This window comes from Urocitellus parryii, chromosome 6 (assembly GCF_045843805.1).
Source record: "Urocitellus parryii isolate mUroPar1 chromosome 6, mUroPar1.hap1, whole genome shotgun sequence".
Taxonomy (NCBI): domain Eukaryota; kingdom Metazoa; phylum Chordata; class Mammalia; order Rodentia; family Sciuridae; genus Urocitellus; species Urocitellus parryii.
The window spans coordinates 96,994,523-97,014,436 of record NC_135536.1 but is presented as its reverse complement, the minus strand read 5'-3'; the positions used below and the strand labels follow the sequence as shown (position 1 = coordinate 97,014,436).

General features: G+C 34.0%; 1 protein-coding gene across 1 annotated transcript in view; it reads right to left on the bottom strand.

Annotated features, from left to right (window-relative positions):
• Window positions 1-3,185: 3,185 nt before the first annotated feature.
• Ap4e1 (adaptor related protein complex 4 subunit epsilon 1) overlaps window positions 3,186-19,914 on the bottom strand; it is a 62,506-nt gene continuing 45,777 nt past the window's right edge. Inside the window, exons 17-21 of the mRNA XM_026391775.2 lie at window positions 14,924-15,182; window positions 11,936-12,490; window positions 9,312-9,502; window positions 7,506-7,663; window positions 3,186-6,253 (exon numbers count right to left, since the gene is read on the bottom strand). Of these exons, the coding sequence (XP_026247560.1) occupies window positions 6,093-6,253; window positions 7,506-7,663; window positions 9,312-9,502; window positions 11,936-12,490; window positions 14,924-15,182 (1,324 nt within the window). The 3' untranslated portion in view covers window positions 3,186-6,092. The remainder of the gene's footprint in view (window positions 6,254-7,505; window positions 7,664-9,311; window positions 9,503-11,935; window positions 12,491-14,923; window positions 15,183-19,914) is intronic.

Genomic DNA, 19,914 nt, shown 5'->3' with positions numbered 1-19,914 from the left:
GATATGAGGATAGCTACTTCTACTCTTGTTTGAAAGGTTTCCATTTGCATAGAATTTTCTTCTCATTCCTTCACTTTCCGGCAGATTCATGACCTTATAGGTAAAGTGAATTTCTTTTACACAGCATATCATTGGTTCTTGTTTTTTTTTTTTTTTAACCCATTCAGCAGCTCTATGTCTTTTAATTTGAGCATCCAATCAATTTACATTCAAGGTAATTAATGATAAGTAAGGACTTACTACTGCCATTTTGTTGCTTTCCTGGTTGTTTTATAGATCATCTCTTCCTTTCACTCTCTCTTAAATGTCTTTTTTTTTTTGTGTGTGTGTGTGTGATTAGGTAATTTTCCTCTAGAAGCCCCAAACACAGACTCCATCTTATGCAATTTTGATAGAACAATTTCCATCTTTTTGTGTTGCCTGTCCCTTAACAAGTTTTACAGTTAAAATCCTGAGTAGTTTTGTCTTTTAGTCTTCATATTAAGGCTATAAGTGGATTACATATATTTATTGTATCAGAGAATTCTGAATTTCTCTATATACTTACTTACCAGTCCATTTTACACTTTTAGATGTTTTTGTTTTTTTTTTAATCATGTTAGTATCCTTTCCTTCAGTTTGGAGAACCCCCTTTAGCATTCCCTGCAGAAGAAATCTTCTCATCATGAATCCCCTAGACTCTGTTTGTCTAGAAAAGTCCTTCTCTCCCCTTCAATTCTACAGAATACCTTTCAATGGGTATAATAGTCTTGGTTAAGAGGTTATTTTTCCCTTCAGCACACTGCTCACTCCTTCCTGACTTACAAAGTTTCCTCTGGGAAGTCTCTTCCTGGGTATATTGAGTGAATTTTATGTTATTTGTTTCTTTTGCTGTGTTCTGAATCCTCTATTGCTCTTGACCTTTTACATATTTCATTACAATGTGTCATGGGGCAGTGATATTTGGGTTGAATCTTGTGACATCTGACCTTCCTCTACCTGAATATTTTTCTTTCTCCAGGCTTAGAAAGTTTTCTGTTGTTACTTCCTTGAACAAACTTTCTACCCTTTTTTATTTTCAAGTCTCTGTTGAATGCCAGTGATCCTTAGATTTACTTTCTTGAAGTTGTTGAATGAATCTTGTTTGTTCATTTCTCTTCATCTTTTTTCCTTTGTTCTCCTCTGTGTATTTTCAGCTAGACTGTCTTCAAGTTCACTGATTCTTTCTTCTGCTTGATAATTCTGCTATTGAGGCTCTCCACTGTATTTTTCAGTTCATTCACTATAGTTTTCACACTCTAGGAATTTTTTGTTGTTGTTGTTAAATTCCTGTGGTAAATTTCTGAATTGTTTTCCAATCCTCTCTTAGAGTTTGCTGAATTTCCCCAAAATAGCCTGAATTCTTGTTCTGAAAAATCTCCCATCTCCATGCTGGTAAGCATTCTATCATGCAATCATGTTTTTTCTCTCACCTGGCACAAATTAGCATAAGCTATATGAAACCCTTTTCCATTGACTTATATCTAAAAATCAGATCACTTAACTTTTAGGAGAGACACAGGATTACATTTTTAGGAAACCTTCCCCAAATTGCCTATGATCCAATGATCATCCCATCTCCTCATGAAAGTAAACCTTATAAAAGATGAAACTACATACACTTATTAGAATAGCCAAAATTCAAACAACTGATACCACCAAATGCTGACAAGGCAAGTAATAAAAACTTTAGTTCATTGTTGTTGGGAATGTAAGATGGCATAGCCACTTTGGAATAGAGTTTGGCAGTTTGTCACAAAACTAAACATACTTTTACCATACAATCCAGCAGTTTTGTTCTTTACTATTATTCAAGGATTGAAAACACATGTTCAAATAAAAATCTACACACAGATTTTTATAGCAACTTTATTCAAAGCTGATAAAACTTGGAAACAAACAAAATGTTCTTCAGTAGGTGAGGTGAATGGATTAAAAAGCTATGGTACATCCAGACAATGGATTTTTTTAGCACCAAAAAATAAATGAGCAATCAAACCATGAAAAGACATGTGAAGAAACTAAAATGCATACTATTATGTGAAAGAAATGATCTGAAAAAACTATACATACTTTGTGACTCCAACTATATGACATTGTGGAAAACGCAAAACTGTGAGAGATGGAGCCCAGGAAATTTTTAGGGCAGTGAAAATACTTTGTATGATACTATAATGGTGGATATATGTTGTTATACAATTATTGAAACCTATAGAAAATATGCCAAAGGTGAATCCTAATGTAGAGGATAGACCTTGGGTGATAATGTGTCAAGGCAGGTTGGTCAACTGTAACAAATGTATCACTCTGTTGGCAGGTGTTGACAATGGGGAAAGCTATAAAAGTCAGGAGAGGGTTATGGGAAATCTCTATACCACCATCCTCTCAATTTTGCTGTGGAAATTAACTTCTCTAACATTAAATAATAAGCTTTTATTTAAAAAACTTACATGCTCACATTTGCATGCACGCATGCGCGTGCACACACACACACACTCATTCATACATTTCTTAATCCTAAAAAAAAACTCTTTAAATCTCATTATGCAAACACATAAACAAATTAACTATCATGCAATCATTAACCCTGACCCATTTTCTTTTCATTTACAACAGTGGGCAGGGTACATTTAAACTTCTTTTTTCTTTAGTACACAAAAGATAGAGCTTCAAGTTTCAGAACTTTTTTCCTGCTATACAGTGTAGCCAACAAGAGGCATAAATCAATGGATTTAAACTCCATTTCTAATCTAGCTTTGTGCTTTAGGATACGCAATGAAGAGATGGCTAGGACACTCAGATTCTTTGGTTAATAAGTTTCTAACTGATTTACTTGTATTTTACATATTGAAGTGTCCATAAAGAAAGGGCAACTTTAAATGCTGTGGCCAGCCTAAGATGAAAGAAGGGATATAGACAAACATCCTGAGAGTCAGTCCACACTCTAATCTGTCTGAAGCCCACAAAGTTCTCTCTGATCATCATACTGAAGAGTTATTTTTATTTTTTAGGTTCTTTGGAGGCTGTTATTAGTAACTATTGTTTTCATCCCACTCTAATTACTTCTGGTTTGTTTGTTTGTTTTTCTTGCTGATGCCTACCAAATCACTTATCAGATAGATAATTCAGCTATTTAAATAATGAAGAACATATAGACCAAAGAAAAGTATAGATCACTTAGTATTTATTATGTTTAACTGAACTTTTTTAAATTACAGAATTCAACTCCAAAATAAGGTAATAAATGGCTCTTAAATTGTTATTCACTTGGGTTTTTCCTAAAATTTTAACACAGCAAAACACCTTAAAGACACATGAATACGTTCTTTGTACTTCCAGTGGCTTATAATCATGAGACAAAGACCATGTTTATCCATAAAAAAATTAGACAAACAGCTTAATATTTTAAAATATTAATGACATGAAATAAAAGTAAAGAAAAAATAAAAACAATATACTGCAGGTCTACCACAATTGTTTTGGTAAATGACAATAGAATCTTGTTTAAAATAATGCTCCTTTGCAGAGCATATGCTGTGCTTGGTATGCTTGGCACATTAGCACTTGGTAACTGCTCAGCCTCCCCCTGTAGTTTCTTGAGCAGGACCCTAATTCAGGGTCCACTTTCAAACCCTGAGCCTCTCATCTGCCTGAATGCCCAAGAACCCTTCTGATGGGAGTCTGACCCTTCTTCTTCCACAGCCTTTTAAGGCTTTCCTGTCTTTCCTTATTTTTTTCCAGGTTCAAACTAGATGCTATTTCTAATCTCAGCAATTCAAATAGCTGAGTATCTCTCCCACAGCTCTTATCTCAGATGTTGTCCTTTCACTGACTAAATTATGGCTATAACATAAAGAGACTGACTCTATCCACAAAAATCATTTTCCCTATTTTATGATCACATCCCCTATAATGCAAAAAAGATTGATGATGCCTGATTTAGAACTTAAAAACATTCAGTGAGTTTAGGTAGAATATATACTGATCTAAAGTCATTTAATATCTAATCTTTTCTATTATTGTTATTTGCTTTTAAAAATCATAAAAATATAAAAATTGTAAACATTCTCTAAACATTTCAGTAGAAACCCTGTTACTCTGCTTTTTATTTAGAGAGTTCAAAAAGAACACAAGTAATACCATGTTCTTTTTGGCAAAATCCTGCTCCAACTCCTAGACCTACCATCATTATACATTTCCCAACACTAGACAGCTCTGTATGCTAAGCATGTCGCATGACAACTGCTGTTGCCGCTCCTGAACACAACCTGCAACAGAGCAGCAGAAAACTGATTGTAATCTCTCCCTGAGAGCTGTTCACATGCTCCCTAGCATCTTACCCTTATCACTCCATACCTGACCCAGCCTCAGGAACCATGCAAACATATATAAGTTAGGACACAAAAAACTGGAGTACCTCCTGCACAAAAGGCTGCATTACTTGCAAAGTGGTAGCATTTCCTTTCTATTTGCCAAAAAAACAAAAAGGATCAGGTAAGGAATAGGGGATGCTGCTGACAGGCAGGAACAAAGAAGAGACTGATGAGGCTAACTACCAGTGTTCACCACAACCCCAGAGTCAGCACATTCCCCTCATTATGACAGTGCTGAACAAATCTGATCTTCTATTCAAAAGGAAGAACTGATCATGCAGGAAATTCCAGTTACTTATTGCTCTTCTAGCAAGGTTTTACTGCATGTTTTTAAGAGTGAAATTAATAAGACGTTACATCTAAATGAATAACTTAAACATTAATTTTAAAAAAATAGTTTTTGCTTTTGTTCTACACACAAATGACTAATGAAATCTATCAGCTCTGAGGAATCCCCTCAGCATCTTTACCAGATATGGTTGATGAGATCATCTAAAACCAGAATGCCGGACCTGGGTGATAAAAGTACCACTTCTCAGAGTATTAATGCAATGACTTAAAACTGTATTACCTGAATAGTCTCCACGGTGAAGTGTCAGAAAAAGTGAAACAATAAATATTTTCCACAGCACCATAAGGTTTTATAAAATACTACTTCAGTAAATGTACAATCTCAAGATTTTGGTCCATCATTCATACTAGTCACAACCTCTTTTACTGATAACAATTCTGACAGAGGCCATATAGGCACACTATAACATGAAAATGATTATATTTTACTGAAGAACCTATATGATATACTTAGCTGGTCACTGCTTCAGCTATATCCATTGAGTACTAGTGGACTCAAAGGCCAGGAAAGATGAGTTTCACCATTTATACTCTAGTCACAAATTCTGATTTGCCAAAAGGACCTAAATGGTAACTGACTAAGATATTTCTTATACCAAAAAGTCTTTATATTGTTTGCTTTCATATTGTGCTCTCTGGGTTTTGTTTCTATATGATAATACTTTGTAAATGGCTGAGTTTTAAAAATAAGAATACAATGATTCTCTTTAAATTTTAAAATAAGCACAAAAGGAAAACAGACTGATTTTATAGCCAAATAATCTGGAATTATGTTTAACAAGTTAATAATAGTAAAAAATATGAGACTGAATTTCCCCAATATCCAGCATGCTTGTGTATCTCCTACATGTGCTATACCAACTGACATAAGCAAAACATAATTGAAAGTATCAATTTATCTACCAACAAACACACTGCATTGCAAAGCCAAATATTAATTAGGTTTGGGATTATCAATTTCATGTCTCCCCTCCATTAGTGCAGAGAACCAAGTCTTGTCTTTACTATAAATTAGCTAAAGCTAGAGTAACTTACTATAAAATTATTTGTAACAAAATAAATATTTTCAATCCCTCTACACTAAATGATATATAAATCATTAGCATTTTATAATATTAGATTAGGTCACTTTTGGGGACACAAACATACTGTACAATCCTGAGTAAAAGGTTAGGGATACAGTCTCTTGGGGATCTTTCTTGACCAGAAATCAAAAAGAAAATACATAAACCACAACTTGTAATAATCCCCATTTGCATTAAAAGTACCATGAGTTCTTTTTACTTTGGTAAATAAGTTTATATATGTAAACCATTTATCTTGATAGAGTAAAATTAAGCAGAGCTTCTGCTAGGATCCCTCCATCACCTTTTGACACTGATATGATAAATAGTCCGGAAGAGCAGAGCAAGAGGATCTGAACCACAGAGCTATTACATTAGTATGAACTCGGCAATGCAGTAAGCAGGGAATGGATGGGAGCATCTGACAGGCCAATAGCCCTTCATTGCCTAAAATAAAACAAAAATGAAAATTTTTTTTTAATATACAAGGACTTAAATGGACATTTCTCCCAAGAAGGTACACAAATGAGCAATGAGACACAAAAAGATGCTCAACATCACTCATTACTATGAAAATATAAATCAAATCTAAAATGAGATATTACTTCAGATCTAATAGATGGCAATTATTTTTTTTAAAAAATAACAAGTGTTGATAAAGATGTAGAAAAACTGGAACCCCTATGTATTGCTAATGGAAATGTAAAATGGTACGGTTGCTATGAAAATGATGTGGTGATTCCTCAAAAAATTAAATATGGATAGCTGGTCCTATAATCTCTGTTACTCAAGAAATTAAGGCAAGAGGATCACAAGTTTAAGGCCAGGCTGGGCAATTCAGCTAGACCCTGTCTCAAAAAAAAAAAAATTTAAAAAAGAAAAGAAAGTGGGAGGTATCCATGGTAAAGCACTTGCCTAGCAAGTGCAAAGCCCCAGGTTTAATCCCTAGGAAGGCAGGCAGGCAAGCAGCAGTCAGGCATGCATATGGAATTCACATGTGATCCAGCAATACCACTCTTGCTATATAACCAAAAGAACTGAAAATAGGGACATGAACAGATATCTCTACATCTATGTTCATAGCAGCATTATTCATAAAAATCAAAAAAGAAAATAACCCATGTGTACGCTGACAAATGAAATAATAAAAATGAGGTATATTCATGTAGTAGAACAGTATTCAAAACCAAGAAGGAAAGAAATTCTGACATATGCAACTATATGAATTAAGCTTGAAGACATTATGCTAAGTGAAATAAGCCAGATACAAAGGACAAATATTATATGACTCTGTTAATCTAATATATCTAAAGTAGTCAAATTCATAAAGTCATAAAGCAGAATGGTAGTTGCCAGGGACTGAAGAAGGAAGGGGAAATGGGGAATTAATGTTTAATGAATACAGTTTCAGTTGGGGAATATTAAAAAGTTCTAGAGATGGATGTCAGACGGTTGCATAACAATGTGAATATATTTAATGCCACTGAACTTATAAATTTAAAAATGGATAAAATAGTAAATTTTATGTTATGTGAATTTTTCAATAAAATATTTTTAATGCAATCTAAAAAACACACTCATCTGAAAACCCTCATAATAGTAAATAAAACTCCAAGCAATCTGACACTTGAACGACTTGAGTTCTGATTATAAGAAAGCTCCTATAAACACAAGACTGCCTTTACATAATTCTACGAACCTATAATGTCAATAACATGAAGTCTCAGTTTCTGTTGCAGTGTTTTTAGGGCAGAAGGCAGAGCAGCTTGAGATTCTGATGTTTTTATATTTTGCTTCACATCATTTGCAAAGGATAACCAGAGTTTGCCAAAGTCTTCAGTTGAGATTTTTAATGGTCTGAAAATAATTTTTAAAATTAGATTTGTGTGCACAAGAATAAAATTCTTCTAAACACATTTTTAAAAACTCATGGAAATAAAATATAATCACTATAAATCTGGGTCCCACAAAATTTATGTTTTTAAACCAAATATAATTAGAATGCTTACTGTCATCCTCCACCTAATGAAAACACTGAAAGCAGAAGATATTATTAAATTGCAAATGTCTTTTCAATAAATCACTTGATTTTCTCTTTTTCTGGATATTAGTCATTCCAGTAAAATTTTACCAAGTAATTTCATGAATCATTCAAATATAAAATAAAACCTTTCTTTCGAGTACTGTTTTGATTTGGGGTTGATGTGATATTCTAACAAAGCCAGATAAAAGAGTATGAATACAAAGATATAGTGTCTTAACTAAATTAGACCAAGAAAAAGAATTTAAACAAAAATGGTTTTAAAAATAGTTATGAGGGGCTGGAGTTGTGGCTCAGTGGTAGAGTGCTTGCCTAGCATGCATGAGGCACTAGGTTCTATTCCAGGCACCACAAAAAAATAAAATTAAACAAATAAAGTTATTGTGTCCATCTACAACCAAAAAAATATTTTTAAAAATAGTTATAACACTAAAGATAATATAGTTAACAATGGGTTTCTTAGGGGATGGGATTATTATTGGAAACTTTCACTTTCAACTTATATTTTTCCATGGCATTTGAATTTTTATAAACATTGATTTTACATTTAAGGGGAAAAAAGATACTTTTAAAGATACAGAGGATTTTATCAGTTTCTACCAAACAACTGTTTGTGTGACACATATTGTACTTCTTCTTACTAATGTTCATCATAAAAAATACTTTCACAGTCCCAGAATAGAAGATCTTCTAAGGCTAGATTTTACCTTATACAACACCATGCACATAAACCCTCTTTGAAAGATTGATAAACAAATTTTTTACTAAAAATTTTAAGGAATGGACAAAAATTATAGCAGTGTAACATAACTGGATGCGTGGAGATTAAAAAATTGTATAAATATTCACAGGCATTCTGCATTCTTGGTTCAGGCAGCCTTCATTTTTGAAAACATTAAAAAACAGTATATTTATAAAACTAAATTAGAGAAGAAGAGCTAAGAAACTATTTTCAATTATTTTAATAAATCTATACACTGCCTAACATAACACAAATGCTATGTTAATAAACTTTAATAACTGTGTTGGATAATTTTCTTACCAATCTCTAGAGCTTAACAAACTGACTTTATGAAAAACTGATTAAACGAATGAAATACAAATGAAATTTTAAAAGCCTAAAAAGTCATGCAGAATCTATGACATTATTCCAGTTTAGATATTACTTCCTTTCAGAAGTTTCTCAAGATCACCAACCAGCCCCAACCTAAATCAGATGTCACAGTATAATCTCTCATTATGCCATTTGTTTTCTCTTAACAGCACAAGTCAAAATAACATATATTTATGTGATTGTTCAATGTCTCCTCCCTACACTAAAAGCACTCTTAAGATAGGGGCTGTGTTCAGTTTTTAATTGTTCTATTGCCCAGCATTTAGTATAGTGCCTCCGTCTAGGGGAAAAAAAGCCTAAAAAATATTTGCTGAAAGAATGACTAAATTAACATTCCAGAAAATACTTACCTAATGAAATCTAACAGTGATAAGTTTATGGAAAATTCCAGCTGAACAGAATGAGTATCCACCAATTGATAATTTATAAAGCCAGAAAGATTTCCTTCTGTAAAAGGCTTTTCCAACTGTACACTGTATTGAAAGTTTCTGGTGCTTTCTGCTTCCATTACAGGCAAACAACATCCAAGTTGTTCAGTGATCTTTAAATAAAAGTATTAAAATAAGGATCAATACCTCTATTATATGAACATCAATTTTCTATTTAATTGAAATGGTAAAAAAGATACTAATGTAAGAAGCTAACAAACTACATTATGAAGATGACTGACAACACACTAGCATAGTACTATACAGGCCAAGATTATGTTCACAAGCAGCATTACAGTTAAAACCCAGGTATAATTTTTTTAAAGACTACAAAATTCTAGTCTGGTGGCTCTCAATCCTGGCTGGGACCAGATTCTCTCTTTTTTTTTTTTAAGTATTGTGGATTGAACTCAGGGCCTCATGCATACCAGGCAAGCATTCTACCACTAAGCTATATTCCTAGCCGCTGGCACCAGATTTTTAAAGCTGGAAGAGTTCTTAAAATAACAATAATACAGATTTCTTGCATTCTCATTCTCTACACTTACTCAAGCTGGTAGGGTTCAGGCAACCGGAATAGGTTTTGTCTTGGGTTTTATTTATTTTTTTTTCATATTCCACTAGTGATTCAAATGTACATCTACAGTCAAGAACTTCTGCCCTGGTCAGTGGATCAGACCATATCTCTTTCAATCCATTCTAACTCATAGAGGAAACTGGGTCAGTTTTGTGGAAGACAGATATACTGGTCAAACTTCACTGCAACTCTACCAAGGACATCTATACGCTAATGCAAGTAAACATACTTCCAGAAATCACAATGGTAGTCTTTTGCAGCTGCAGAAGCAACAGAACAGTTGCCTGAACACTCAGTAAGAAGTAATACATAAGTGAAAGGAAAAAAAAGTAGACAGTAAACACTATATTCTTACTCTTTGATGTTTAGTTTTGTTTTATTAAATCTATGAATTTGATAAGAGTAAATGAAATTGTACAGTAGTTTTGATTTGCATTTCTCCAATTACTAGGAATTTTGAACATTTTTTCATATATTTGTTGATTGACTGTATATTTTCTTCTGAAAAGTGTCTGTTCAGAACCCTACTCTAAGATTTTATCTCATGCCAGTCAGAATGACAGTTATCAAGAATACAAACAACAATAAAGTGTTGGCAAGGATATAGGGGAAAAGGTACACTCATACATTGCTGGTGGCACTGCAAATTGGTGCAGCCAATCTGGAAAGCAGTATGGAGATTCCTTAGAAAACTTGGAATGGAACCACCATTTGACCCAGCTATTCCACTCTTCAGTCTTTACCCAAAGAACTTCAAATCAGCATGTTAAGTGACACATCCACATTAATGTTTACAGCTGCTCAATTCACAATATCTAAACTGTGGAATGAACCTAGATGCCCTTCAAGAGATGAATGGATAAAGAAACTGTGTTATATATACACAATGGAATATTACTCAGCATTAAAAGAGAATAAAATTATGGCATTTGCAGGTAAATGGATGGAGTTGGAGAATATGATGCTAAGTGAAACAAGTCCATCCCCAAAGAACAAAAGCCAATGTTCTCTCTGATAAATGGATACTGGGGGTGGTCGGAATAGAGGAATTTTGATTGAGCAAAGGGGAGGGAGAGGAGGGGAGGAGACATGGGGGCAGGAAAGATGGTGAAATGAGATGGATATCATTTACCCTAGGTACATGTATGACCACACATATGGTGCAACTCTACATATTATACAACCAGAGAAATGAAAAGCTGTGCTCCACTTGTGTACAATGAATCAAACTGCATTCTACTGTCATATATACCTAATTAGAATAAATAAATTAATTAATTTAAAAATTAGTGTTGATGAGGCTAGGGTTGTGACTCAGTGGTAGGGCGCTTGCCTAGCATGTGTGAGGCACTAGGGTTCAATTCTCAGCACCACATATAAGCAAAATAAAGGTCCAACAATAACTAATAAAAAAATTTTTAAAGTATTGAAAAAAATTACAAAAAAAGAGTAAATGAGATATTTAAAGAGTGCAGGAAGAAAGAACCACAAAATATATATTGAAAATAATTTTTTAAAAAATTTTCATGTGCCATTTATTCTGTATCACTTATAGATATTAACTCGTTTAATCCTCACAATAACAGGCATATACTGTTAACAAAAGGAAGCTGAGGCACAAAACTGCTAAATGTCTTGATCATGTAACACAGATAACAATAAGCTATAGAAGCAAGATCTAAGTCAAGCAGTATGAGTCAAAAGCCTACATTCTTTGCTGTGCTTTATCTAAACTCGCTTTGTTTCTATGGCCTTTCCCAATAAAATCATTATTATGCTTCCTTGTCTCTTTTGAATATTTTGTCCCTACTCAGAACAATAAAAAAATTATCACATCTCTTACCTGTTTTTATTAAAGAGGTAAGAAGGATGTGGACGAAATTTACAAACCATCAGACAAGCCAACAGCAGAAACACTAAGTAAGCACTATCCATTTAAGGTAGAATGATAAAACATTCATTGTCTTACCTTGAAATTTTCTGCAGGAAAAATTTCTAAGTTAGCACTTTTCAATTCGGAACCACTCTTACTAGCAACTGACCAGACCATTAACAAACAATCATCTTTCCAAATCTTGTAAGAAGATATTGATACAGCTTCATTATTACAGACCTCCATAAGATTTGAATGCATGTACTCAGTAGTTTCTTCCAACAAAGAAGAAGCTAAAGAGATTCCCTTGGCAACTGAAGCTGCAGTAGATGGAGGAGGATGAAAAATTTCCATGTCATTATCAGCAAACAAAGAAGGTACAGACAGGCTGCAATCTGAGAGTTTCTCAACCAAGGGCAGTTCTGTGAGAGACTCAGAATCCAAAAGTTGTGAGCTGAAAGAAAATTTCTTGAATTCTTTGTCTTCTTTCCCTTGCAAAGTATTCAAGTAATTATTTTCACAGGTCACCTTTGATAAAGAACTAAGGGAAGAACAGGTCACACTATGAGCACTGGTTGTTTCTTCACTTTGGGCTTCCTTGCCTTTTGATTTCCTTCTGAACTTGTGAGACACTGTGTCTGCTTTTCCCAGCTACAAAAATAAAACATAATAATAATATAAAAAAACTATTTTACTAGTCATGAGTTTTAAAGATTCTTCTATAATTTCAGGTGAGTAATTTACTCACTTGCTAAAATTCTATCTAAAGCATAGATTAACAAAAAAAAATCAGAGATGAATAAAATGTTAAGCCCTAAAATTGTGACAGCTACATAACTTTAAACTAGTAGTTAAACCTTGTTTCTCATTAAAAACATAAAATTAGAAAAAGAAATAAGGTCAAAAAGTCAGTCATGAACAATTCCTAAAAACTTGCTAGATTTCAGAATATTCAAAATAATTGGATAAATTAATAATTGTGAGAAACTCAGCACCCCCACACACACATACCTTTTTTCCCCAGAGTTGTCTTGCAGAAGCCTAAGTTACCCTCAATAAAAGGATGTTCCAAACCCTGATTTAGTAATCTATAATAATTGTGATTTCACAGTCAATGAGTTAATAAACAGGGAAGAAAAGCTGGTTTTACCTGAAGAATCAAATGGCAGAGGCTGACTGAAAAACTCAGCAGGAAAAAATTCTGTAACTGATTAGCAATGTTTGCCACAGACTGAGAAGACAGCAATGGCAAACTGATCTAACCCTGAGGAATGGTCTAAAAATCTATTTAAGGACAATCATGGTATAAGTGTATATTGGCCTCTAGAACCTAGAATTAGTCAGCAGACTAGCAGTGTTCTCATTGTCTCCATGCTCCTGGGGGCTTCAACACTGCATGTGAAGGTAGCTCTTCACATGATTCTAATTAACCAGAATTTTACTTCCCTTTTCATACTTTCTCTATCCCTCTCAAGCCCCAACACCTTCCAATTCTCAACAGATTGAGTTTATTTCATATCTCCCAATTGAGAAGTGGTCAAAGAAGAACATTCCATTAACACACACACAAAAAAAAAGAGGGGAAATGGAAGAAGGGAGGAAGTGGACAAATATTTTCCATTTTTGGTAGTTATGGGATTCAAATTAGATGTATATTAGACTACCTGACACTGTCCCTCAGGTCACTCTGTTCCTTTTTTTGTTTGTTTGTGTCTAATGCTTTCTTCTGCACTGTCAATCTGCTATTAATTAGAAGCTATAGAAGCCAGAGGGCATCATCATTACAATACATAAAAAGCATAGCACTGTATGTCCAGACAAAACGTCTTAAAAATAAAAGTGAAATAAAAAAGGTGAAGCCGAAAAAGTAAACTTTGATGCTTACAATAACATGAAAAAAAAAACAACTTACAATAGACCACAGGCCTACAAATAAGAACTAATTAAAATAGAATACATGGCAGTGGCTCCTGAGGCTGAGACAGGAAGGTGATTTCAAGGTTAGCCTCAGCAAAAGCAAGGTGCTAAGCAACTCAGTGATACCCTGTCTCTAAATAAAATACAAACCAAGGCTGGGGATGTGGCTCACTGATTAAGTGCCCCTGTGTTCAATCCCCGGTACCAAAAAAAAAAAAAGGATGACATGAATATTTATTTAACTAAGAGCTTTAAACATTAGAAAAAAAATTAAAAAGAACTGCTGAAGAAAAGCAGTCATCAATCAGGTATGATACAGTAAGAGCATATCCAGTTAGTCCCAATCCTGTCTGCTTTCTACTAGCAACACGGAAAAGGTTGGGGTTGAGAGGCAATAGGATACATGCTAATTTTATATGGTATAGATTCTTCTCCTGCTTGCTCAGAACCAGCACCTGTCTTTTACTACAACTTTCATTCTTTTATTATGAAAATAATGTCAGCAAAAGACATTGTAAAAATCATCATAATTCTAATATCTAATTATCATTATCAAAATATCATATAGTTCCTTCTAGCCTCAACAATTTTATTTTCTTTACATAAAGCTCTAAACAAGATATAAATAAAACTTTATACACTGCATTTTTTGTTTAACATAAGTATTTTCATTTCACAATGCAATTCTGATCATTTTAGTGGCTGAAAAATATTCTGAGAAAATATAATTTATGTAACCCACTCTCCTACAGTTAGACGTCTATCTAAAATGATTCCTATTTTTCACTATTAAAATTCCACTTTGAGATGTACTTTTTGCACACATTCAGTATTGTTTTCTATTATTATTAACAATATTTCAATCAAGCCTCCTTCCTTTAGTAAACTGTCCTACTTACCCACAGGGGTGGTAATACCCATAGTCACATGTGTAGCTTTACTTGGACCCTGATTCTTGCCCTAGCTGACAGAGAGAACACCTGGCTTAAGCTGACCAGATTTCCTCCTCAGGGACATAAAAGGTATGTTACTGGTCGCTATGGAGTTTAGGAGATGATGAAAGCCAGGGAGGCCACTTCTCGCCATGTATATAGATGAGAGCCAGTAACTACGAGGAGCCAATAACAGGAAACACAAACTCTTTGAGGAGCATAACTGATTACTTACCAAATTGATTGTACCTTCTGATCCTAGCCCAACAAATAATGATGAAGCCAACAGCTGCTTTTCTTTCTCCTCTTTAGATTGTGTAAGCACTTGAGACTGATCCCTTTTTGTTATAACTTGATCCATATTCTCTATTGTTAAATTCTCTTGAGGAATAGGTGGAGCTTCCACTTCATCACCAATTTTGCTTTCCTTCTTAGGAAGATAGCCCTCTTTTCCCCACAATTTCTTTATACCTTCTAGCTTCAAGCTACTTGTTCTAGGGAAATAGATAAGGAAAGCAAGTAAATTTAATAACTGTCAAATAGTTACTTTCTGGAGTAATTTTTTTTCAATGTGTTTTATTGCCAATGGCCTTTTAAAAGCAGCTTTAGTATTATATTTTATATACCAGAAGAAAACCTAGATCATTAGATTTCATTTTAGTTATGGCCAGCTTCCCCACTCTCAAACCAAAGAATTTAATGTAACAGAACTCCAAACTTAGTTTTAAAAACCTCAGATCATTTAATTTTCATTTAATTGCTTGAATAAGTTGTACAAAAATAGAAGTACTATAAATCAATTCCCCTTCTCCATTGACATTTCAAAAATATCTTTAATTCTGATGGAATAAAATCAGAAATGACTCTTAAGTTTCTTAGCTATATGAAAGGATTAAGCCTAAATTCACAAAATAATAATTCATAAACATAAATTCACTAAATAAAATCTTGATGAAAGCAAAAAAAAAAAACTATTCAAATACACTCCTGTGTACAAATTTACTTTTAATCCAAAATGTTTTCTTAATGTGAACACTAACTACATTTTCAACTATTATAAATGTCATTTTGTAAAAATGAAAAGAAGGCTGGTGTTATAGTTTAGTGGCAGAGTGCCAGCCTAGGATGTTCGAGACCCTGGGTTCAATTCCTAGCAACACACACACACACACACACAAAAATTTGTTTACATAAGAAAAAAGATTTTAGGAAAAAGCACGAGACTTAGGAATTTTTTACAGCTGAGTTGAAGAAAAATTAAAATGCTGATTAGAAGCCAGGTGCCCAATTCAAAATTTAGCATACAAACTAACCTAATGTTTTCCCAAAAGTTACAACTGTGAATCTGGACTAACTAATACAATCATAAGCACAGGTAGAAGTAGCCAGACTGTCTCTATTATTCTCACAAAACTGCATGTATCTGTTAATTACTGGACTGTGGTAATCATTCCACAATGTAAATACATTATCAAAAACACCATGTCGTATACCTTAAATATATGCAATTTTTACTTGCCAATTACATCTCAATAAATCTGTGGAGGGGGGAAAGCAAGAAAAAAAAGTCTTTGTACTTGGCTCATCTGTCATGTTTCTAATAGCACTTTAAAAATTTATACTACAAAATAGAGTAGATGCTAAATTTAATCTTTAAAAAATGCTCAAAAATATTTGTACTCATTTTATTACTTGCATCTAATTTTCTGGAATCATGATCAATTTGGTTTTCTGTACTAAACTAATTAAAAATAATAGGTAGTGGGCTGGGGATGTGGCTCAAGCGGTAGCTCGCTAGCCTAGCAGGCGTGCGGCCCAGGTTCGATCCTCAGCACCACATACCAACGAAGATGTTGTGTCCGCCGAGAACTAAGAAAAAATAAATAAATGTTAAAATCCTCTCTCTCTCTCTGTCCCCCCCTCTCTCTCACTCTCTCTTTAAAAAAAAAAAATAATAGGTAGTAATATTTCATACTGATACTATTAGGTAGTAAGTAGTTGAAGGGAAAATTGAAAGCTAATAAATCATTTCTTACAGAGGATTGGTTCATTTCTCCTCATGATTTTTACTGAGAGATATTCCTTTAAAAATATCTTCATTTCCCCCTTTTCTTTCAGGTACAGCACAGATTTATAGAAAGTTTTTAAAAGATAGGGAAAAGAAGTTATCTAAAAAAAACTCTTGGAAGATGAACATCATTTCATGTACATGTATGACTACATGAATGGTGTGACTCTGCATGATGCACAACAAGAGAAATGAAAAGTTGTGCTCCATTTGTGTACAATGAGTTGAAATGTATTTTCTTTTTATTATTTTTGTCCAATACAACTAGAACAAAAATAATAAAAAGAAATTGGTGAGGATGTGGGGGGGAAAGGTACACTCACACATTGCTGGTGGCACTGCAAAAAAATTGCAACCAATCTGAAAAGCAGTATGGAGATTCCTTAGAAAACTTGGAATGGAACCACCATTTGACCCAGCTATCCCACTCCTCAGTCTTTACCCAAAGGACTTCAAATCAGCATACTACAGTGACACATCCACATTAATGTTTATAGCTGCTCAATTCACAATGTCTAAATTGTGGAATGAACCTAGATGCCCTTCAAGAGATGAATGGATAAAGAAACTGTGTTATATATACACAATGGAATATTACTCAGCATTAAAAGAGAATAAAATTATGGCATTTGCAGGTAAATAGATGGAGTTGGAGAACATGAAGCTAAGTGAAGTAAGCCCATCCCAAAAACCCAAAGGCCAGGAGTTTTCTCTGATAAGTGAATGCTGATCCATAATGGGGGTGGAGAGGTGGAAGAATGGAGGAACTTTGATTGGGCAAAGGGAAGGAAGTGAAGAGGAGAGGTTATGAGGGCAGGAAAGATGGTTGAATGAGATGGACATCATTACCCTAGGTACATGTATGACCGTATATAGAGTGGAACTCTACATATTGTACAACCAGAGAAATGAAAAGTTGTGCTCCATTTGTGTACAATGAATTAAAATGCATTCTGCTATCATATATACCTAATTAGAACAAATAAAAAAAACAATAATAGTAAACCTCTTGGAAGAAAACTGGTTGTCCTTGCCATAAGCAGATCCAAAACTGATCATGAGAATCACTAAAATGACCTCTCATACCTCCAGGATACTCAAAAGCAAGCACTTCTAGGGCAATCATGAATACCCACAGCTGGGTTTACAACATCTCTGTACCCCCTTTAACCAAAATATTCCCTTTAATTATTTACAAAACAAAAACAACAAGAACAGGTGTCCATAAATCATTTATTGATAAATGACTCAAATATTAGTTTAAAAAAGAAAAAAAAGATGTGATGGATGCCTTCAATAAAGGACTGTTGCCCAACTGCTGAAAATGCCCAGATCTCAGTCTGTTCAGAGACTGAATCAGCTGCAAAAGGCTACCTTACCAAAATCATGCTCCTACCAGGGCAGCCCATATCCAATTACTGATGAACAGAAGTATAAAGTTGTGGTCAATCATCTTGGCCCAGCTCAGGACAACTAATTCTGAAAGGTCATTCTAACTCCAAAACTTCCCATGGGATCAGCTGGGGCTGTCATTGGTACTACATTGCCTCTTTGTCTGCCCAAACCTGCTTCTTTCCCTTTCCTTCTACAGATGTGGATCCCAAGGGCACCCACTTAATATTCTACAAACTAAATGCCATTGCAGAATGTGCTCCCCAGGGAATCCAATCCATATCAGCAGGCAAAATGGGAAATGTTGTAAACCCAGCTGTGGGTATTCATGATTGCCCTAGAAGTGCTTGCTTTTGAGTATCCTGGAGGTATGAGAGGTCATTTTAGTGATTCTCATGATCAGTTTTGGATCTAAATGGAGTCCTAAACTATTTTAAAGATTTTTCTCAATTACTTCATCTGCATACATGCCTATTATCAACACATTTTGCTGTGCATTATTACAGACAGTCTAAAAAGTGGGAAAATAAGTACAAGCAACATAAAACCATTTAATACATAAAATATGCCTCTTAATGATATGAAACATACTGTAAAGGAATTTTTTTAAACGTGAGTCATCTTTGCCTAGATTTTGACAACACTATTATACATGGTTTTATATATTGTGTCTTTGTTTCATTTTTAATCAGACCATTCAGAAACCCAGATGTAAAATCTAAACCAGTAACCACTCAAAAGATTAGAGGTATACTTTAACTTAGCTCTAGGAATTCACACTTAAGGCAAGGTTCTATTTAGTAAAGGACTTATAGGTAAGAAATTCTAAATTAGGCTTGCTATTTATTTATGCTCAGTTTGCCAGGGACTACAAAAGAGTATCTGTCTTCCCTCTAAAGCTGATTCATCTTACTGATTTAACACACAGGTTCCCAATCTGAAATAATATGTGAATTATGATCTTCTTTGAAAAGAAATTTTAAATTCATTTCTCATGTTCCATTTCACAATAATATAACACATATAATTTCTTAGCAGTCTTGCCAAATAACTTTTCTCTGAGGGTGGTACAGGTAGTAGAGGATTTACAAGGCCCTGTCACATCCCCTAGATCCTTGTTTAGTTCTAAAATAGCATAGGCTTTAACCTGTTATGTAGGTGAAAGGGACTCTGTAAGTTTCTCCCTGAGTTTGGATAGTTTCTGTCTCTCCTTCCCTTGCCCCTCTGCTTCCTCAGTTAAAGTCATTCACTTCATTTTATGTTCATCTCTATACCTGTCAATATTCTAATGAAATGGTTATAAGCAGCATTTATCAGAAGAATAACATAAATAAATTATAAAAAATGTAGAATAATACACTTAATAACCAGGGTACACAAAATCTGATATGCTTCTTAAAAATTTACAGTATACAATAATAATATACACATTACTACTATGTGTAAAGTTTAAACACATCTATTTTGAAAGTTAGGTTAGCTCTTATAGTATAAGGAAATGCTGTACAATATTAGTACCTTGAGAGCAATAAATAGAAACCACTGATAAAACAGCCCATACAGAATTTATGGGACTCTTAGGAACTCTTCAATGCTATTATATTAAAACACATTATCACAAATGAGCCTCTCTCTGAATTTCTTGAAAACCAATGGAACAATAAACTTCTTGGAAGTCATCATAAAATAAGGAAATAATAATCCAGATGACATAAAGCAGTGGCAGAAAGCAAATGCTTCAAATGCTAAAAGACATTTAAATACTT